This window comes from Pteropus alecto, unplaced genomic scaffold (genome assembly GCF_000325575.1).
Source record: "Pteropus alecto unplaced genomic scaffold, ASM32557v1 scaffold73, whole genome shotgun sequence".
NCBI classification, from domain to species: domain Eukaryota; kingdom Metazoa; phylum Chordata; class Mammalia; order Chiroptera; family Pteropodidae; genus Pteropus; species Pteropus alecto.
Window position 1 is genome coordinate 5,176,784 of NW_006436284.1, and position 18,340 is coordinate 5,195,123.

An 18,340-nucleotide genomic window follows, 5' to 3' on the forward strand; every position below is an offset into this window, starting at 1 on the left:
GGGCTACATATTGAGGTTAAAAATTTTCAGAGTCGAAATATTTAAGACAAATTGGAGAATTTACAGATGGCACATGATTTTATTCTAGTGAAATAACACGAATCAAAGGGATAACCGTTTTGTTGTCTTTCTCTCTCATTGTTTTTCTCTCCAGTAATTGAATGCTTATATGGTTTTAAGGATTTTTAAAAATCTTACCCATAAATTTCCTGAGAGAAGTTCTATTATACAGTAGTCATTTTTCCCAGCTGCAAGAAAAAGTAATCCCTGTGGTTTGCTGGTTTGAAATTTCAATCGAAGAGATAACTCAGAGGAAACTTCTATGGTACTGAGCTCCACATAGCTTTCACCATAAAAAGAAGCTAGGGAGAAATTTTTAAAAGAAACATGTTAGTAACTTTATTAAACAATGACTGTTCCACTTTATATTGTCATCTCCCTTCAGGGACTGACCCTACTGAAGAAAACTGCCCTGCTCAAGGCCACCCCTGCTTCCTGGGTGCCCCACGGATCCAACATGGGGGTATAAAAGCTCGTTGTTCTCTCGCCTCAACTTAGGACAGCTCTGATGGGTCAGTCCCTCTTCAAAAGTCTCAAGAGGGGCGGCTGGGGCTTTCACTAAAACTGAATTGCCATTCGACTTCTCCATCTACCCAATACTGCTTCCTTCCCTTCCACAGGAACTAATCCCAAGTCGCTGGAGGTGAACTGGTATAACAGTAGAAGGGAACACATTAGCTGGCTATGAAATATCAAGCTGTGAAAAATATAGGGCAAATAGTAACCATGAGGGCAACGAAACTGGGTGTCTATTGCTAAGTTTGAATCAAGTTTTGGGAAAAGATAAAATTTAGAAGAGATTAGTTGACAATTACGAGCTAAATGCGAAAGCCAGAGTATTTCCCTGGTAGTCTTTCTCATCTCTTATAGCAGGAGGACAGAGAAAGGTGAGACTTCCACACAGGAATTAATCAACAGAGTAGTCGAGCTCCAAATAAAGTCCCAACCAAGACAGGCTTGCTTTGACAAGGCTATGGCTCTGGCTGGGAAAGAATGGAACCCTGATATATGGAATCGAGACACTGGATTGACGCATTCAAATATCTCGGGTCCTTAGATCCCTCTGAATCCTCGTAACCCACAGAATTGACCTAGTTCCATATTAACTATGGCACTATTTGTGCTTAAAGAAGATGCAGAGGCTTCTTCCTACAAGCAACATGTGAACCCTAATGATATGTCCCCATCTTTCCTCCCGACCACTAGACCAGAAACAAAGGTTAAGGCACAACATAACCTGTGTGGGGACATGCTGGGCTTGATGTGGGAGGAAAGGGACTAGACCATAAAGGAGCTGGGGGACCCGCCCAGAATGGACTGCCAGTAGCTAGGAGAATACACATGGGACTGAGGGTATCTGATCAAGAGGACGGAAACATAAGGTTGATAAGAGAGAATTCACAGATTTCGGAGTACTCTCCTAAGGGAAAGGATATAACATGCTGGCAAATGGTATAAACTCACTGCTAAGGTGGCTCCTAGAAGCACAAACACTGCAAAGATCCACCCTGAGACAGACATGACAGAATTGCCAAGACAGATGATGGAAGAAGAGATTCAAGGGATGGAAGTGGTATATCCAGGATACGGCATGAATAGGGCCAGAGGCACAAGCAAGTTACACGAGATGGTAGCTCCATGTCATTCTCATTCTTGCACCAGCACCTTTTCCTCAGCTCACACATATGGCTGCATGAGGATCCCTTATTACCAGCCGATGGAGGAACAAAACACCTGAGCTTGGTTCATGGAGGAGTTAACTTCATCATATGGGTGCAAGCTGAAAATGGACCCCTACTGCACTATAGTGCTTCTTAGGGGTGGCCATGAAAAATAGATGGGAAATCTTCTAAATAAATAGAATTTGGGGTGATATACTTCATAAACCATCTTGTATGAGAGAGAAGTGGTCTGAGATTAGAATACATAAAAACTGATAGTAGCGGTAAATGGCCCAGGCAGACAGTCAGGAACCTAGAATGAGACAGATTGAATGAAAAGGCACAAGGAGATCTGGGATAGATGCATGAATGTCAGCATGAAGTGGGAATATCATTATATTGCATGCCCACCAGAAAACACCCACCAAAAAATGGTACTAAACAATCAGGCAGACAAAATGACTTGGCCCTTTGGCAACGGCCAGCCTCTGTCATCTGCCACCCCTACTTTGCCACAATGGGTGTATGATGAAGAGCATGTTGTATTAAAATTACTTGTTTATTCACCTATCTCCTGCACTATTCCATGAGTTTCCTATGATCACGGACCATATCTTTTGTATCTTTCTCTCTCCAATACCTGGCACAGTACCTGGAACACAGGTGATATAATAGATTCTGCCAGTGCCCCATTTAGATCCCTTTTAACAGATTGGTGCACACATCTTCCAACAAATAAACTTTGTTGACCCCAACTTTTGTGGGCCCCAGTAAGTGCCTCAAAGTAACAATAAAAATCAAGACATTTCAGTAAAATTATATCCCCTGCCCTGAAGGGCAACCTATAGCCAATAACGGAAACAGATGCATAAAACATGTAGAAGTATGTGTTGCCACGCATATTGCTCTCCAGAGATAAGGCTGAGATTAGATCAACTGAAACTACATCTTTGCTTGGGCGCTTCCCCTGACTTATTATCCTGCATCCTCACTTCCTTACGGTTGTCTCCTTATAGTATTCACTCAATAATTAGTTTGCACAAGAACTCCTGCCTAACCCTCTCTCTCTATGGAACCATACCTAAGATAGGCAGACAGCAAGCAAGCATTTATTAAACCAAACTAAACTAACCTAGTAGACCCTTAGTTTATAGTTGAGTAAATTCAGGTCTAGAGAGGCATAGGGACTTGGGTAAAGTCAATAGTTAGTTTGAAACACAGCTAAGACAAAAAAACAAGCATTCTCAACCACCGATCTAGTGTTTTTACCAAGATACGAAGTTGATACAGAGATGATTGTGATCTCTACAGACTTCCTCAGATATGTACAAGTGCCCTTTTCTCTAGCTAAAAACAGCCATTAATAGTTAAACTCAATAAAACTAGAATGTAGGGATAAGGTCATATAGTTGACACCAGCAATTATAAACCCACTAGCTATCCTCGTTTATCCTCCTGGCCTTCCCATTACTGAATCCCCCCACTCCAATTTTTGACAGACTTAGAGGCTGTATTGTTAAGTTTTCAAAACCAGGAAATGTTTTCTAAATCGTAAAATCTACCGCTGAGAATGACTAAGTAACATTAATAAACAACATTCCTATATTTTCCCACGGTTCACCTCTCTGGCACTAAATCAATTCCAGCCCCAGCTGGTGGCTAGAAATTTCCATTGCCTCAAGGGAAAAACAAGGAAGCAAGTTTAAAACTTCTGGTTTTAAAACTTCCTTGCTTACCTCCGAACTGACCCCAACTTTTGTGGGCCCCAATAAGTGCCTCAAAATAACAATGAAAAGCAAATAGAAGCACAAGTAAAACTGGCTCCTAGAGAAAGAAAGGTGATCCCTATCCGCAGTGAAGGAAAAGGTATGATTTCAGTATTATATGTGTGTAGCAAATCAAGGAGAACAAAAATCGGAGCAACGTGTGTGCTTAAATAAACCGTGAAATGGTTGAATGGAAGCCAAAGTTTGGCAGTAAGGTGGGTAAAATTCTTTTCATGGCAAGTTAGCATTTCTATTTCTAATTTCTCCCAGGTGGGTGATTGTTTATTTTCTTTACTTTAGAATTGGTTCCCATTGCTTCTTCTAAACTACATCTTCCTGCGTTTTTGTTTGATTTGGGTTTTGTGTTTGTTTGGAGGTTTGTTTGTTGTTGTTTTGTTTTTACTATTTGAGCAACTACTATGTGCCAGGTACTATCAGGAGTTTAAGGTAGGGAATTAATAAGACAAAAGGGCTTGCAATCTAGCAGAGGAGAAAGCTGCTTAGAAAGATGAGTGCACCCAAGTGACATTAGACAGTTGGTACAACAGAAGCTTGTTAGGGGTCAATCTGGGATATGAGGAAAGGAACAATCTAATCATAAAGTGTCTCTCTCTGACAGTTTCAAGAGTCCCATCCTACATGCACTTATTCTGTCCACAAATATACCAAGTGTTTGGTACTGGAGATTCAATGGTGAATGAGATAGACTGCTAATCAAGCAATTACAGTTGCTCAGTTATTAACTGGGAAATGTAGACCAAAATAGAAGCACTTGACCTAACAGGAGGGTGGAGTAAAGGCCCTCAGGTAATGGCTTCTAAGAAGAGCTGATAAGGGGTTGGGGAGAAGAGGAGAGAAAAAAAAGAGGGGAGAGATAGGAAGGAAGGAAAGAGATGACTGCAAGGAACTAAAGGTCCAGTATAGTGTGAGGAGTGTTGGCCAGGGTAGAAGTTGCAGAGCTTTGAGGGGTCGGGGGCAAACAGTCAGAGGGCAAATGCCAGTGCATTCATCTGAAAGACCTTCCCGATTAAAGTGTGCGCACACACCCTCATTCATGCTTGCAAATGTACCCACCCAGTGGGTGACTACTCCTTCAGGGCCCTTATCATGATCTCTCATTACCTTCATTATTTGTTCTCTTGGTTATTATTCAGCCCCAATATCAAACCAGCATAAATAGAATGTAAGATTTTTCGTTCAAGAGCATTTATTAGTCTCGATTGCTGCTCGATTCTCAGTGCCTACAACAGTGCACAGCACATTGTAGGCACTCAATAAATGACAGTTTTGGAAGCCAAATCAGAGTTCAGACTCGATCCAAAGAGGGCCATAAAGGGATCAAACAGGGAAACGACACAATGAAATTGCAATTTAGAAGCTGAGACTGGCTGAGATGCAAAGAATGAATTAAAAGGGATGGTGCGTACAGGGGAGCAGACATGGGGAGAAGCAGGTGGGCTCAAGAGATATTTAAGGACTCTCAGGGAAGGGAAAGGGAGAAAACAAGGGGGCAAATCCAGATTTCTGACCTTCCAGATTTCTGGCTGGGTGTCTCCTCACTGAGAAGGAGACTCTGGGAAGAGAGGCTTTGGTTTCCTTTTGCTTTGTTTTGTTGGTGCATATATGACAAGAAATTTTGAATGAACTGAGGAAATGGCTGACTGACCAACTGGATCCCCTTGGGCAGGGGCCCGCTCACCAGGAGGGCCTTACAAACGATATTAAGAATGTCAAACCTTATTCTGCAGACAGTGGGGAAGAATTAGTGGGTTTTGGTTGGGAAGAAATGTTGTATTTTAGAAAGATCAGTTTGGTGACTGTGTGAAGGGGAATCAAGAGTAGTAGGATGCAAACTTACTGGGAAAGTACTCCAAAAAAAAGATTTCAGAACTGTTTGCTTTCACTGAAAATCAGAATTGGGTATTCTAATTTTTATAATATAATATTTTCATAATATAATATTGGGAGCATTTTTATATTGTACCCCTTTACACATTACCTTTCTCCCAAATATGTTCTACAGATGATATATGATACGTATAGGAGCTTATATTTAAAATTAAAATAAAAAAAACAACAGAAACAAAACTACTCCACTAAAATATTTGCATTATACAAAATCCTAAGGTGAAGCCCTGAGAGATTCATAACACTATGCAGCAGCTCTTGCTCATGCTGTCATTTGAGTGGAGTAACTTACTAGGAAAAAAAAGCCACTTTTTGCCCTACAATTCTATTCTTAAGAATCTCTACCATGTTTCACTATGCTATCGATGGTGCACATTTTATCAATCTGAAGTGGGATATTTATTCAAGAGATAACTAACTTTATCCAGAGTACTCTGAGAAAGATGAAATAACTTAGCACACACAACTAACATGCTGTCAGAGGCCCAACCTCTTTATTCATTGAAAGCAAATCCCCACAGGGACAGTTCTAAAAGTCTCTCCAACAAAACTTTTGAGTCTCTTAATATTTAAATTAGAACAAAATAAATGAGCAAGGAGATATTGGCTCCATGGCTGCAGAGCAGGCAGTTGAGGGGATGTTGAGCTGAGGGGTTGGGGGAGTGCACAGACTGAAGGGAGCCTCTGGCACCACATTGCTATGCTTAAGGTGTTGCTGACACTTTGGGGTAGGGGGTGGGAGGTGGGGGGACAGGGTGGAGCAGGTAGTAGGCCCAGGGCCACTGTGAGAATGCAAATCTTGGGTTTCCAGGTAGAGCCAGAGCAATTTACAGCTTTGGAATTCTTGCTGTTTCAGAGCAGGGCCCACCAGGCTCTCATTTTTCATTCATTCCTGAAATATTAGCCTCCACACCAGCTGCTCGGGTTGCAGAGGACACTGACACCCTTTCCCTTACCTCCTCTCAATGGGGCATGCTCCAGGCCCGCTGCACACAGCCCTGCCGATCGTGACCCACGCAACTCTAGGGAGATCTGTACTTGCTGAATCTGTAGATTCCTGTAGCACTCCCTGGAAAGGAGCAGTGAAGCAGTTCTGGTCCCTGGCCAGCCCAGGTAGAGCCGACAACCCCCTTCTTAGTGACTACAGAGCCTATGTCCTATCCTGGATGCTTCACTTACGTGACATGCGTTTCCATATTTGCTACCCCACTGCTTGGGAGCTTTCCAGGTCCCAGTCACAGTCTTTGGAGTAAGTGCTGGACGTAGCCTCACACTCCACAGGGACAGAACCTTCCCTAAAGCCCACAGGCCCTCATTCCTCTCTGATGCCATGTGCCATCGTCTGACTATCAGAACTATATGGCCCTTGTTATTATCTTTTACTAGGACAAAAACTCCCTGCATAAGTTTCCTATTGCTGCTGTAACAAATTACTACAAATTTAATGGCTTAAAATGACACAGATTTATTGTCTTAGAGTTCTGGAAGGCAGAAGTCTAAGATGGGGCTCACTGAGCTAAAATTAAGGTGTCTGCAGGCTGCATTCCTCTGGAGGCTCTGGGGCTTCTAGAGACTGTCACATTTCCTGGCTCATGACCCCCTCCCCCATCACATTCTCCTTCTCTGACTCTGACTCTTGTGTCTTGTGCCTTCCTCTTTAAATACCCTTGTGATAGCATTTAAGGTCAACCCGGATAATCCAGGATAATCTCCCCATCCCCAAATCCTTAATTTGTTCACATCTGCAGAGTTCCTTTTGCCACGTAAAGTCACCTAGTCCAAGTTCTGGAAATTAGGATGTGAATTTCTGGTGGTAGTGGTGGTGGTGGTGGGGTGACATGTAGTTCTGCCCACCACAATCCCCAGGGGCTCTGTCCTTCAGTCACTCATATTTACTGAGCACCTATCATCTGTAGGTACTGGACTAAGTGCCAGAAATATAAAGGTAAATAAAGTAGTAGTATTGGAAAGGAACCCAGAAGTATAGGGGACGAGTTTTGTCTGTGTTTTATATAACCTATGCAACTATATTTTTTAAATTAAATTTAAATTTTGTTTTAAATAAAAGAAATTTTAAATAAAACCTGGGCTTTTGGGCTTCCCTTCAAATATCAGCCTCTCAGGCCACTCTAGGACCCATTAATTCCCATACAACAGCAACCATGAGTGGGGTAAGGATGCTCCAGTGCCATGATCCCCCACTCCATGTCACCTCCTGCCATACCAGCTGCTGGTTGGGCACCACAGCTTCAGGCAGAAATGGTGAAGTGAGGTGCCAAGATTATTCACTGCAGAGCTGGAAGAAAATATTAGGACTTCTGGGGTTGTTTTTCATCTATAAAACAAATAAATAAGAACTGAAGCTTTATTCATCTCTACTTTACAGATTGATTGGCATCTTGCCTCAGCTGGCATGTGAGTCTCCCCTGCTGGGTACACAAGTCTCCCTTAGGGAGAAGCAGAAGTTCTACAAGGTAGAAGGATGCCCTCACTCTCCTTCCCTATTCAGTGACACACCACACGTGGGTTTACCTGATTAACTGGGTTTAAAATTATATTATCTCATCATAATTAAATAGATCCTCACAAAAAGGATCATTTAAAAAAAAATCCAGCAAACAAGTCATAAAGATATATACAAATGATGCAAAGGAACCAGCAAGAAGGTATGAAAAAAATGAAAAATTATTGAACTATTAACAACATGGGTCTAGTGCTAAGTGTATATATACCTTGAGAAAGTGGCTGGTGACAGTAGTACTGATATTTGATTTGTAAATAGAGCTATGTTGGGGGTGTATGCTGAAGATATTACTGAGACAATCAGTTTACCAAAGGTGACTTTCTGCTGTGGAAAGACTCGCCAAGTGAGGACACATCATCTTTTGTCCTCTAAGAATCCAAGTCTTTGACAATTAGATTCTTCAAAGCCATAGCCTGAATCACCCAAAGAGGTAAGGAAGAAACCTAAATTCAGATCACATATCTGGCTGATCACACACTCAATAAAATATTCTTCAAAGTGCTGTAAAGTAGCTTTTGGTAAGAGTTTGGTATCGATATTTGTCACGCAATCAGACCTAAGGGTGAAGAACAGTTATATGCATTAAAGTATATATTATGGAATTTTTATTCAGTCAATCTCTTCTGTCCACACTCTGAATCCCTAAGTGAATATTTTACCCATTGATCCTTGGCCGCATACCTGTTAATTGCACAGAAAAAAAGGAAAGAGGGTAATGAGTAGGAAAGGAGGGAACTGAGCATTGATCGAGTAGTTCTCAGGCTGCTAGGAGGTCTTACATAGTATTTTATTCAAGCCTCTCTGCAGAAGCTACTATCACAATTTTACAGATGCAAAATCAAGACCTAGAGAAGAAATATATGTAAATATATGTAAAACCAGATTGAAGCCCAAGTCCATCCGACTGCAAAGCCAGGGGTTTTCATCACCCTACACTGACCACTGAGATCACTCGCTCATCACCCATCACACCCAATCTGTCCCCCAATACCATTCGCTGTCCTCTCAGATCTCTCTGGCCTGCAGCTCACACCTTCCCCTTCAAAGCCACACCAAAGCCACCGTCAAAGCAGCCCCAGACCTCCAGTTCCCAGACTGGCCCAGTGGATCCTGCCTGCCAGGCAGGAAGAGGCAGGGGAAGGGGAAGAGGAGGAACAAGAAAGGAAGGAGGAAGGTGTGGAGGGAGGATCTCTGGAAGGGCGCTCCGGAACAGCAGGACTGGAGCAGAGCTGGAGGAGCTGGAATGAGACCCTGGATCACATACTCAAGAGGGAGGCATCCACCAGTACAGGCGGCTCAGGGCTGGAACATTACTCCACAGCTCCTAGTGAAACCGTCAGCAATGACACTGGCCAGGCCTAAAATGAATTAATAAGCGTCCAGAATTTAATCCAATTACTATAAAGAGATAGAAGGCCTTTGATTTAAAATGTGTTCTCTAAAAAAGTCTCGAAGGAAATCTTTTGATGAACTGAATTAAATTTCTAAGTCACGGAGTGTGGGAAGGCCCAAATGCAGGGCTCGATTGTGTAAAAAAAAAGTCTCAATGATTACAATTTAATGGCAATTTTTCGCTTCTGAGAACCTCCGTAGAAATGTAAAGCACTTTCAAAGAATTGGGCCCAGATAATTTAAGCGAATACGAAGAGGGTCATAGGGAACAGGAGGCCAGCGACCGAAGGATTTCGGACATGAGGGTAAGGCCCCAAAACCGTGACGGTCACGTGCGCTCCAGACACCCTCACGGGTCCTGGGTAAGGAGCAGAACTGAAAAGAATCATCGGGGAAGATAACAGGAATCCTTCATTCTGCTAGTCGGAGCGCAACCAGGTCAAGCGCTGTGAAACCGCGCACCCGCGGACGGCGCGGAGGTCGGGACCAGGCCCCTCCCGGTGCCTCCCGGGCCTGGCTGGGATCGGAGGGGCCCGGCCCCGCGGAGCCGGGACTTGGAGGTTTTCCGCCGCGGCGCCGACGTCTCTGCGCGGGACGGAGCAGTCTCCTCCCCCGGCGCCCCGCTCGGGAACGAAAGCAGGGCCCGAGAGTTAAAGTCGGGATCGCTGCGGGACCAGCCCCCGGAGCACAGGGGATCCCTGCCCACGCCCTCTGCTCTGCTCCCCACCCACCCTCTTCTGGCGGAATCCGCGCGCGGCCGGCCTGGGCAGGGACGGGGAAGGGAAGTTGGGGCGCGTACCTCCGAGCGCCCCGCGCGCCCAGCAGAGCCCCAGGCAGGCGGCGAGCAGGACGAGGCGGCGGGCCCCGAGCCGCCCCATCCCCCAAAAAAAAACGGCCTCACGGCGCTCACTCCCGGAGGCCGCCGAGCTACCTGCACCGGCCCCACCCTGCCGGTGGCCTGGACCCGGAGCCTGGTTAGGGGCGCCGCCCCCAACCAGTTCGGGGGCTGGACCGGGGCGGGGAGAGCCATTTCCAGCCTGCAGCTGTTGCGCCCCATCAGCACTCAGCCTCACTCGGATCCGTGGCGCAGGCCCGGTCTTTTTCCCGCGCTGACGTTGAAATCAATCGGGGTTGCTGCGGGGGCGCCCAGCGCCCAAGCACTCGCCAGAGGGCACCGAGTATGTGGCCCCAGTACTGCCTGGCGAGATCTGCGATGGAGTTAAGTGTGCGAGCAAATGGAGGCTGGAGGTGTTGGTAGGAGGGAGGATTCATGCAGAGGGTAGCATCCTAACGGGGCTTTGAGGAAGCCAGTACCCCTGGCCAGAGTGAGCTCCAGGAGGACCGGTGGTTTGTTTTTTTTATTGCTGTATCCCCAGTGTATTCTTGGTGCATGAGCACCAGCAAATACATGTTAGATGAATGAGTGAGAACGGGACGAGAAAAAAAACGACATAATCCTTCTCAAATATGAGTCTTATGTTTTAATTTATTTTAAAGGACAGTCCCTCAAGTTATTTCATTGAATACTGAGAGCAACTGTCTGTTCGATGAATTAATCCAGGCCAAGCGTCATGTGCAGGAACACTCACATCCTGATTTTGGGCTCGTGCTCATGGAGAGAAAAAGCCTTACTCAGGTCTGAGGCTTCTTATAAAATTGGACTTGAACAGGGCCTGACAAGGACAGGGTTTGACAGACAAGAGCTCAGGGCCTTCTAAATCAGCTTCTCTGGGCCACATTTACCCCCTATGCAACACTGGTGTTTGACAAAATGCCAATGCTTGTGCGACAAAGGCAATCAATGCTAGTGATATTTTTTTCTCCCTAATAAAATTAAAGATGACTTCATTTGCCCTGTCTTTACTTGGTTTAGTTCTATAATAAAGTGCTTTTTAAGCAAAGAATCCAATTTTGACCTTTTCTTGAACAGATAATCTGATTTGTTTTTCTCCTGAGCAGATATGCTTCCTCTGCCCAGCAGCCCTCCATTCTCCTGGGAGCCTCACCCTCCTTCTCTAGGGGGACTGCTCTCTATTCCCTGCCCCCATCCTGTCCCCCACCATATGTTAAAAATGGGAGCTGGCATCAACTTTCATGGCCACAGTGATTGGTCAGGCAGCGGGGCCTTGCTGCAGAGCTGTGTTAAATCAGTTCCAATTTGAAACTTTCAGGAAAGGTTCTAAGGGAAGAGGGTCTGCTCCTCTCTGCAGGGAAGGAAGAGAAGCTATAGGTAGCCAAATCCTGGCTTTTTCAAAGAAGCTAGCCCATAATAAGAAAAGAAAGCAGACACAGAGAAGATTTACAGCATGGGCTGGGAGGTGGGGGGGAGGCAGCTCTTCCCTTTTCTGGAATTCGGTTCCCAGAGTCAGTGAAGTCCCCTTTAACCTAAGCTGGTGCAGATTGGATTCTGTTACTTATGACCAAAAGAGCTTTAATCAACTTTAATCCAAGCACACTTTACATCATACTAACTCCTGTGTATATTTTGCAGGCCATAAATTTGCTAGCCCTGAGCCAAAGAGTAGATGTCCAGCTGACTGAAGATGGACTTGTAGCATGAGTGTGAAGGACACTTTTCCCCAGTTCAGATTCCTTTGGCGCTCATGATTCCTCTGGCAACAGCATGATTACCTTACATGCTGTTGACTTTCTCCTGCGAGCTCCTGCAGCTTTCTGCATGACAGCTTACTCTAGGCCCAGAAACACGCTTGGCCCGTGTATGGATGTCCATGTGTGCCCAAGGCAGGCAAAAGTGAATGCTTGCAGGAGCAGTTCTCAACCAGTGACAGAAGGAACTTAGTGGAAAAAATATCCAAGCTTCCTTGCTCAACAGTGGGACAATGCTGAAGGGGGTTCTAAATGGTATCCTAGAGGATTGAGCTCTTCTTGCCCACAATAGTTACCTGCTTTAATGTGGGTAGTTGGAGTATTCTCTTCCCCCATACTCACATAATCACAAAACTTAAAAGTGTTGCTGTTGGAAGGAGCTTCTGAGACCTCTCGATCTAGAAGCAGACATGTTATAGTTAGAGAATATGGCCACTGGCTTTGCATCCATCTTTTCCAAGTGCCCCAGGAGAAGTACCTTGGCCACCCAGAGCCTTGATACCATGCCGGCCACACTGTTTCTTCTCTATAAATGGGCTTCACAATACTTCCTACCAACCACAGTTGTTGTGTGGATTAAGATTTTTTTTGAGGTCCTAGCTAGCATGGAGCCAAGTGACAAAGAAGCAGAGAGATCCCACCGAGATCTGAAACAGTTTTGTGCCTAAGGTGGATGAGTCCAACTACCTCATTTCACACAACTCCCTTCTCTTCTCTGGGATCTATAGCTGCAAACTAAATTAGAGCAGGATTCTAGAGTAGCTTGAAGAGTCTGGCTAGGGATCCCCGGGCCCCTCGCAGGAACCTGTAAAACTGTCTGGGTCTTTGGAATTCTACCCCTGTTCACTCATCTATGTTTTCCAGTTTCCGTGTGTTCTTTACCCTCCCTCACCAGAAATGCCATGCACTTTATCACTGTTGTCTGACAGGCAAGCAAGAAGTGAGCCATCAGTTGGGCTGACAAGCAGCTAAAAACAGAAACCAGACAAGAAAGAATCGATTTTCCAGGCTGTGCGCAAACCTGTTATTCTTAGCCATTATGGCTTGCTCATCATTTACAGCTCTGCATAAACTAAACCAAATATACATCTCTTATTATAAATCACAATACTATACCATATTAGTAATCTCCAACATCCCTCCACTTCCTTAAGCAGTTTTGATTTTCTTGGGGCTGAAGAACCCCAGACTAGGTAGGTGGAGTTTTAGCTCTGCCTCTATATGGGTGACAAGTCATGTACCCTATGCCAGCTTCAATTTCCTCCCCTATAAAATGAACAGGCTGGATTAAATGATCTGTAAACTCTCTTCAGGCTCAAATTTTATGATTCTAATTTGTCACCATTGGCATTAGGGCAGTTCTGCCATTTAGATAGAATTCTTTTAATTAGCACAGGGAGAAACTTAAAACGTTTGAATTTTACTCAAAGCAGTGGTTGCTAATAAACTTGGAGCTTTTAATTTAGGAAAATCATTCAGAATGTCAAAGAGAGACTAGGAATTATCTTCCTGTAGAGAACCACTTGCTTTAAATTAATTCTGATCTATCATTTAATGCTTCAAAAATTGAATGTAGTCTCCAGTTAATTTCCATAGCAGTTCAGATGGCTCTAAAATAATGAGAAATTAAGATGCACAATTGTTAGGGAAAGCCCAGTTGTAAACATGGTGAATATAAGGATATTTCTTCGTATTGTCTGCTCAAAAAATGCACTCACATGGTGGCCACTCACCTGCCATGCCCCAGCAACAAGAATTATTCTATTCAGGTTTTAACCTGAACTGTTCATTCAGAAATGAAGTTACGGAAAGCAGAGAATGACTATCAAGAAATGAAAGTACAGAGAAATGGAGGTATAGGAATAGAGATATGTGCATTTATTCAACAAAGATTCATTGAACTCGCTCAAATGCAAAAGGCACACAAAAGATGTCATGGAGCATAGAGAGATGAATTAGAGTCCATGTTTTCAAGGGAGTTGCACTATAGAGAAGGGTATGAGGCATGTACAGCAGTAATTTTAACAAAGGTGAATTAGAAACAGGGCTCAAGACTCTTTTCTAGAACTGTCCAACTCACACACCTTTGATGATGTGACTGGCTTGAGCAGCCATGTCTGATTTACATGACCCCTCACTCTCTAACCCCAAAGGATTGAACCAGGATGGGCTCCCAGTCTAAAGGGCATGACCCAGGGGAACAAAAGTATCAAAGCTGATTCCTTCTCAAAACTTTCAATCAGGTGACATTAAGAATGCAATAATTTTGTGACAGTCACAGAACCAGTAAGTCATTTGGAGATGACTCCTTCCTCACTAAGCCAAACCTACTCACCAACCAAAGATCCATGTTCACCAAAGTTATGGAAGAATGGGGCCATGATTCAAGAGAGAAAGCCATCTGTCTCTGTCTCATTCTTTGTGGAGAGGAGATTGCTATCATGTCCCAGAGAAGAGCTGATTGTAAAGGACAGTCAGAGCACAGACAATAGCTGCCTGTTGGCTTTCTCATTCCTCCGAAGCCTAGATATAATTCTTGAATTTTGTTTAAATGATCTTTTGATAAATCCACCTTTATCAGAGCCAGTATAGAACTCTAGATTCACAAATTCAGGTGTGCATGAATAATAATTTTGTATATTTTTCCCAAACTCAACTTGATTTCTGTTTTGACCTCCCAATTTGCTGTAGATGCAAAACTATATCTCAGTCCACTGAGGTTTTTTCCTCCTGCATCTCCCTCCCCAGGTTGTGTTGAGGTTCCATGGGACTTACATAGTGCCAGCACATCAGGGGTGACTGGGAAAAGGAGTGTGGCAGTTATCACTCCCTAACACCCTTGTGTGGGCTCACAGAGACATTCCTCACCCCACGTGGTCTTCAGAAGTCCATGCAAGCTTTATAGATAGAGCTTCATTCCCACCTGAATGGCCCTGTCAAGTGCCAGCAAACTTTTCTGTTTTTCCCAGGCCACTTGGAATGTTCTCGGCCCACCTCTAGCATAGTTCTCTTCGTGAGGCTGCGTGAGGCCTTGGTTGCCAAGACTCGCCACACAGACATTTTTCTCTTCTGGGGTCTTACTGTCTTTCTTAGGCTTATAAATCTAGATATGGGTATTTTACTGCTTCCACGGGACTCTGCCTTTCTTTAGGATCCACCAATGTCACCACGCTGACCACTTACCCTGGACTGCCTTGTCCCCCAAGCCAGAAATCCTTTTCCTCTTGGCCTGATGGGCGGTGAGAAGGGGGAACACTGAACAGACCAAAACGGAGTTTTAGCCACTCAGCGGAACAAGATATGAAGTCATGAGTTTCAATTATTGAAATATAAAGTTATCATTCTTGCAAATCTGAGATGTAGACTAGGATTCGTATTTTCTACATTAAGGGGCCTATTCAAGAGTAAAATAATTCTCAGAAGACCTACCTAACTCCCAGACTAGTTAAAAGATTTTCAAATTTGAGTCAATTTCTTTGAGGCAACAATTGTGATCTCAGTGGGAATCGATGTGCAAAAGTGAAGCAGACTCTCAGCAGTCTCTGCTGGCTTCAGAAATACCAGTCTTCAAAAACACATCTCAGGAAGCTTTACATCTCCTAGGAAGCCAACAGAAGGAAGGAAGAAAGGGCAAATGAAGCCTTGTTAGAGTTTGCTGCAGAAATTAAGTACTTTGAGTTCTAGGAAGCTGTCTAAGGAAAGTCAAGAATCTCCTCAGGGCCTCTGCCAAGGATTCTGAATTTCTCAAAGAACAGAACCTCTTCCTGGGGGGAACAGAGTGATTCTAGTCAAACCCACTACCTCCAGCAACCAAGAGGCCTTTCATTACCCTGCAAAATCCACCCAACTTACGGCACCCTGGCATGAGCACAGCGGTACATGCAGAGTCTCCCATCCTGGTCAGAGGAGGGCTCTGCCTAGCCCAAGGGAAATCTTTCAAGAGATCTGCTCTGAGTAGAAAGCAGGAAATGTTTTCCAAGTGGGGAAGTATGAATGTTTTCTGCTCTCTCTCAACCTGTAGGAAGATAAACCCTTCATAGGAGATTCTACCCCCAAAAGAGAGTCCACAGCTAATAATATTGAAACTGTGGTGTGTTTGGGGTCAGAGGTCGGGATAAGGCTTAGAAATTAGAGGACTGGAGTGAGGCCCGTCTGACTCTGCAAGAACCGAGGCTCTTTCCACTCCCATTTCCCCTCGAGGCCAGACAGTCCCCAAGTAACGGTAGAGAATGGAGAGAATACTAATGTAGCTATAGAGCAGTTTGAGTAACAAACAGCCTCATCATTTAGGGAGGCAAATTTTTCTTCTGGATTCTATAGCCCCTGACTGGGTGAGTGGTGAGAGGTTCATAATCTCAGCTCCACCACTTGGCAAGGCAGATTACTTAACCCTTGTGCCTCAGTTTTATCATTTGAGAAATGGACATGATGTAGTCCATAGGGATGTTTTAAATGATATCGTCCGTGCAATGTGCTCAGCACATGACGATAGGCAGTATGTTGGGATACTAACTAACTATTCCTGTTGCCTTTAAGCAAAGTGAGATATCCCTTCCTCGAAGAATACTGTTCAGACATGACATGACTAAGTGGAAAAGGCAATAGCTGGGTGTAGAGGGATGCAGAGATTTATTTCACTTAAAAAAATTACTCTGCCACACTAGTTTGCTTGCAAGGAAAAGAACTTTACTAAAAGGGCCTTAACTAGAACAAAGACTGCATAGGATAAACATGAGAGACGCAAGAGCCCTTTTTGGTATTTAAGCAAGACTTTGAAGAATGGGTCGACAGAGATGGTGTAAAAACCCAGGAGGAAGGAGGATGTGATGCCTTAAAAACTGTTTCTGTAGAGAGTAAGGACAGAAGTCAGTTGGCAAAGGGTTAATAAAAAAATGGGGGATGTCCTGGAAGCTGACTGTATGAGGAATTTAGCTTCAAAAACCTTTGTGTTTCACTTGGTTATCATTTCTTGTTTAGCTGCCAGCAGTGAATAGCTTATCATTGAAGGAATGTAAAAAAATTTTGGAATCACATAACTTGATGCAGTTATGGGGACCAAATCACCATCTGCCTTTCAAAACTTATATTAAAAAGAATGAGAAGGTGGGGCTTGCTGTTCTCTGGGGTTCCTGCCAGCTCTGACATTTCATGATGCCTTGAACAAAAGAACTTTTACAAAGGCCTTTCAGTAACACAGAACACACAAAGATGGCTCTTGTCTGTAACCACAATGGGAATTCCTGTAATCTTCCCGATTGCCCTGTCTCCTGCTTAGCTTCACTCAGAATCAAGCCTCCATGAGGCCACAGGCTTTCATGTAAAGTCATTCACTAAGTGATGAGAGCTCCACACGTCCAGCTGTGGGTGGTAAGCTGCTGCCCACAAGCCCACCCACCAGGCCCCTGACAGAGTCGGGCCCCACTTGGAAGCCTTGCACTGAGTCCCAAACCTCCAAAGTAGTTTATGGCCATTTAGATGTCCACAGGATATCTGTGGACTTCTCAGCAACTAGAAAATAAGAGATTGCCACTACCACCCACTGAACAGACGCAGGGGCTCAGATGCAATATCAACAGGCACCAGGCCTTGTTAGGGGAAGACACAGTCTGCTTAACTTGTGTTTCTAACACAAAGCTGCATTCTGATAACGCTGGTTAAAGGAATGTAAGACACCACAGGAAACTATTTTCAGCTATCTTAGAACTAGAAAATTGATTTGAAATTGTTGAACTCCGCTTTCCAAAGAACCATTTGCTGCTGCATTTGGCCTCCCCCTTACGCAAGTTATACATGTGACTCAATCTTATCTTTACCCTACAATTGGATGAGACTTGAAAAAAAAAAAGTACCCTAAAAAGACCCCTCTGCCATATGGCTTCTTCAGATCCAGAGCACTGAAGATTTTCAAATCAGAAATACAGAGGATCACCAGCTTTTCCACAGCCCTTTCTGGTCCATCTGTTCATGATCCTGGGTCTCTGGTGCCATCTGCAGATAGTAGAAACAGCCAAGTGTTTTATATCTTCATATGGTATCAGTTCATGTAATGTGCTGGTGGCAACCGACCATAGAGGAGACACAGATGAGCTGCCTAAGGGAAGCACCAAGAGAACCAGAGAGCCCAGTTTCACAGACGTTGAGAGAGTCAAGGGAATTCATTAGGAACGCTCAGCAAAGCCAAAGGTATCAAGGGAAGTCGAGTAAGATACAGATGAAAATCGTCCAGTAGTTTTGGCCACTTGGATCAAGCTAACCTTGATGAGAGTAGCTTCAATTACTCAGCGGAGACAGGAATTATACTGCCCTGAATGGATGGGATGTGAAGGGGAAACATGTGCACATAGTGCCTCAAAGAGTTTGGGCTAACGAGTCGAAATGCAGTTAGAGTGTAGGACGAGGGGAACCTAATATCAGGAAAGGGG

General features: G+C 44.3%; 1 protein-coding gene across 1 annotated transcript in view; it reads right to left on the reverse strand.

Annotated features, from left to right (window-relative positions):
* LOC102885741 (chondroitin sulfate proteoglycan 4) overlaps positions 1-13,658 on the reverse strand; it is a 40,990-nt gene extending 27,332 nt beyond the window's left edge. The window contains exons 1-3 of the mRNA XM_015589837.1: positions 13,652-13,658; positions 12,215-12,316; positions 199-362 (exon numbers count right to left, since the gene is read on the reverse strand). Of these exons, the coding sequence (XP_015445323.1) occupies positions 199-362; positions 12,215-12,316; positions 13,652-13,658 (273 nt within the window). The remainder of the gene's footprint in view (positions 1-198; positions 363-12,214; positions 12,317-13,651) is intronic.
* Between the last annotated feature and the right edge of the window lie 4,682 nt (positions 13,659-18,340).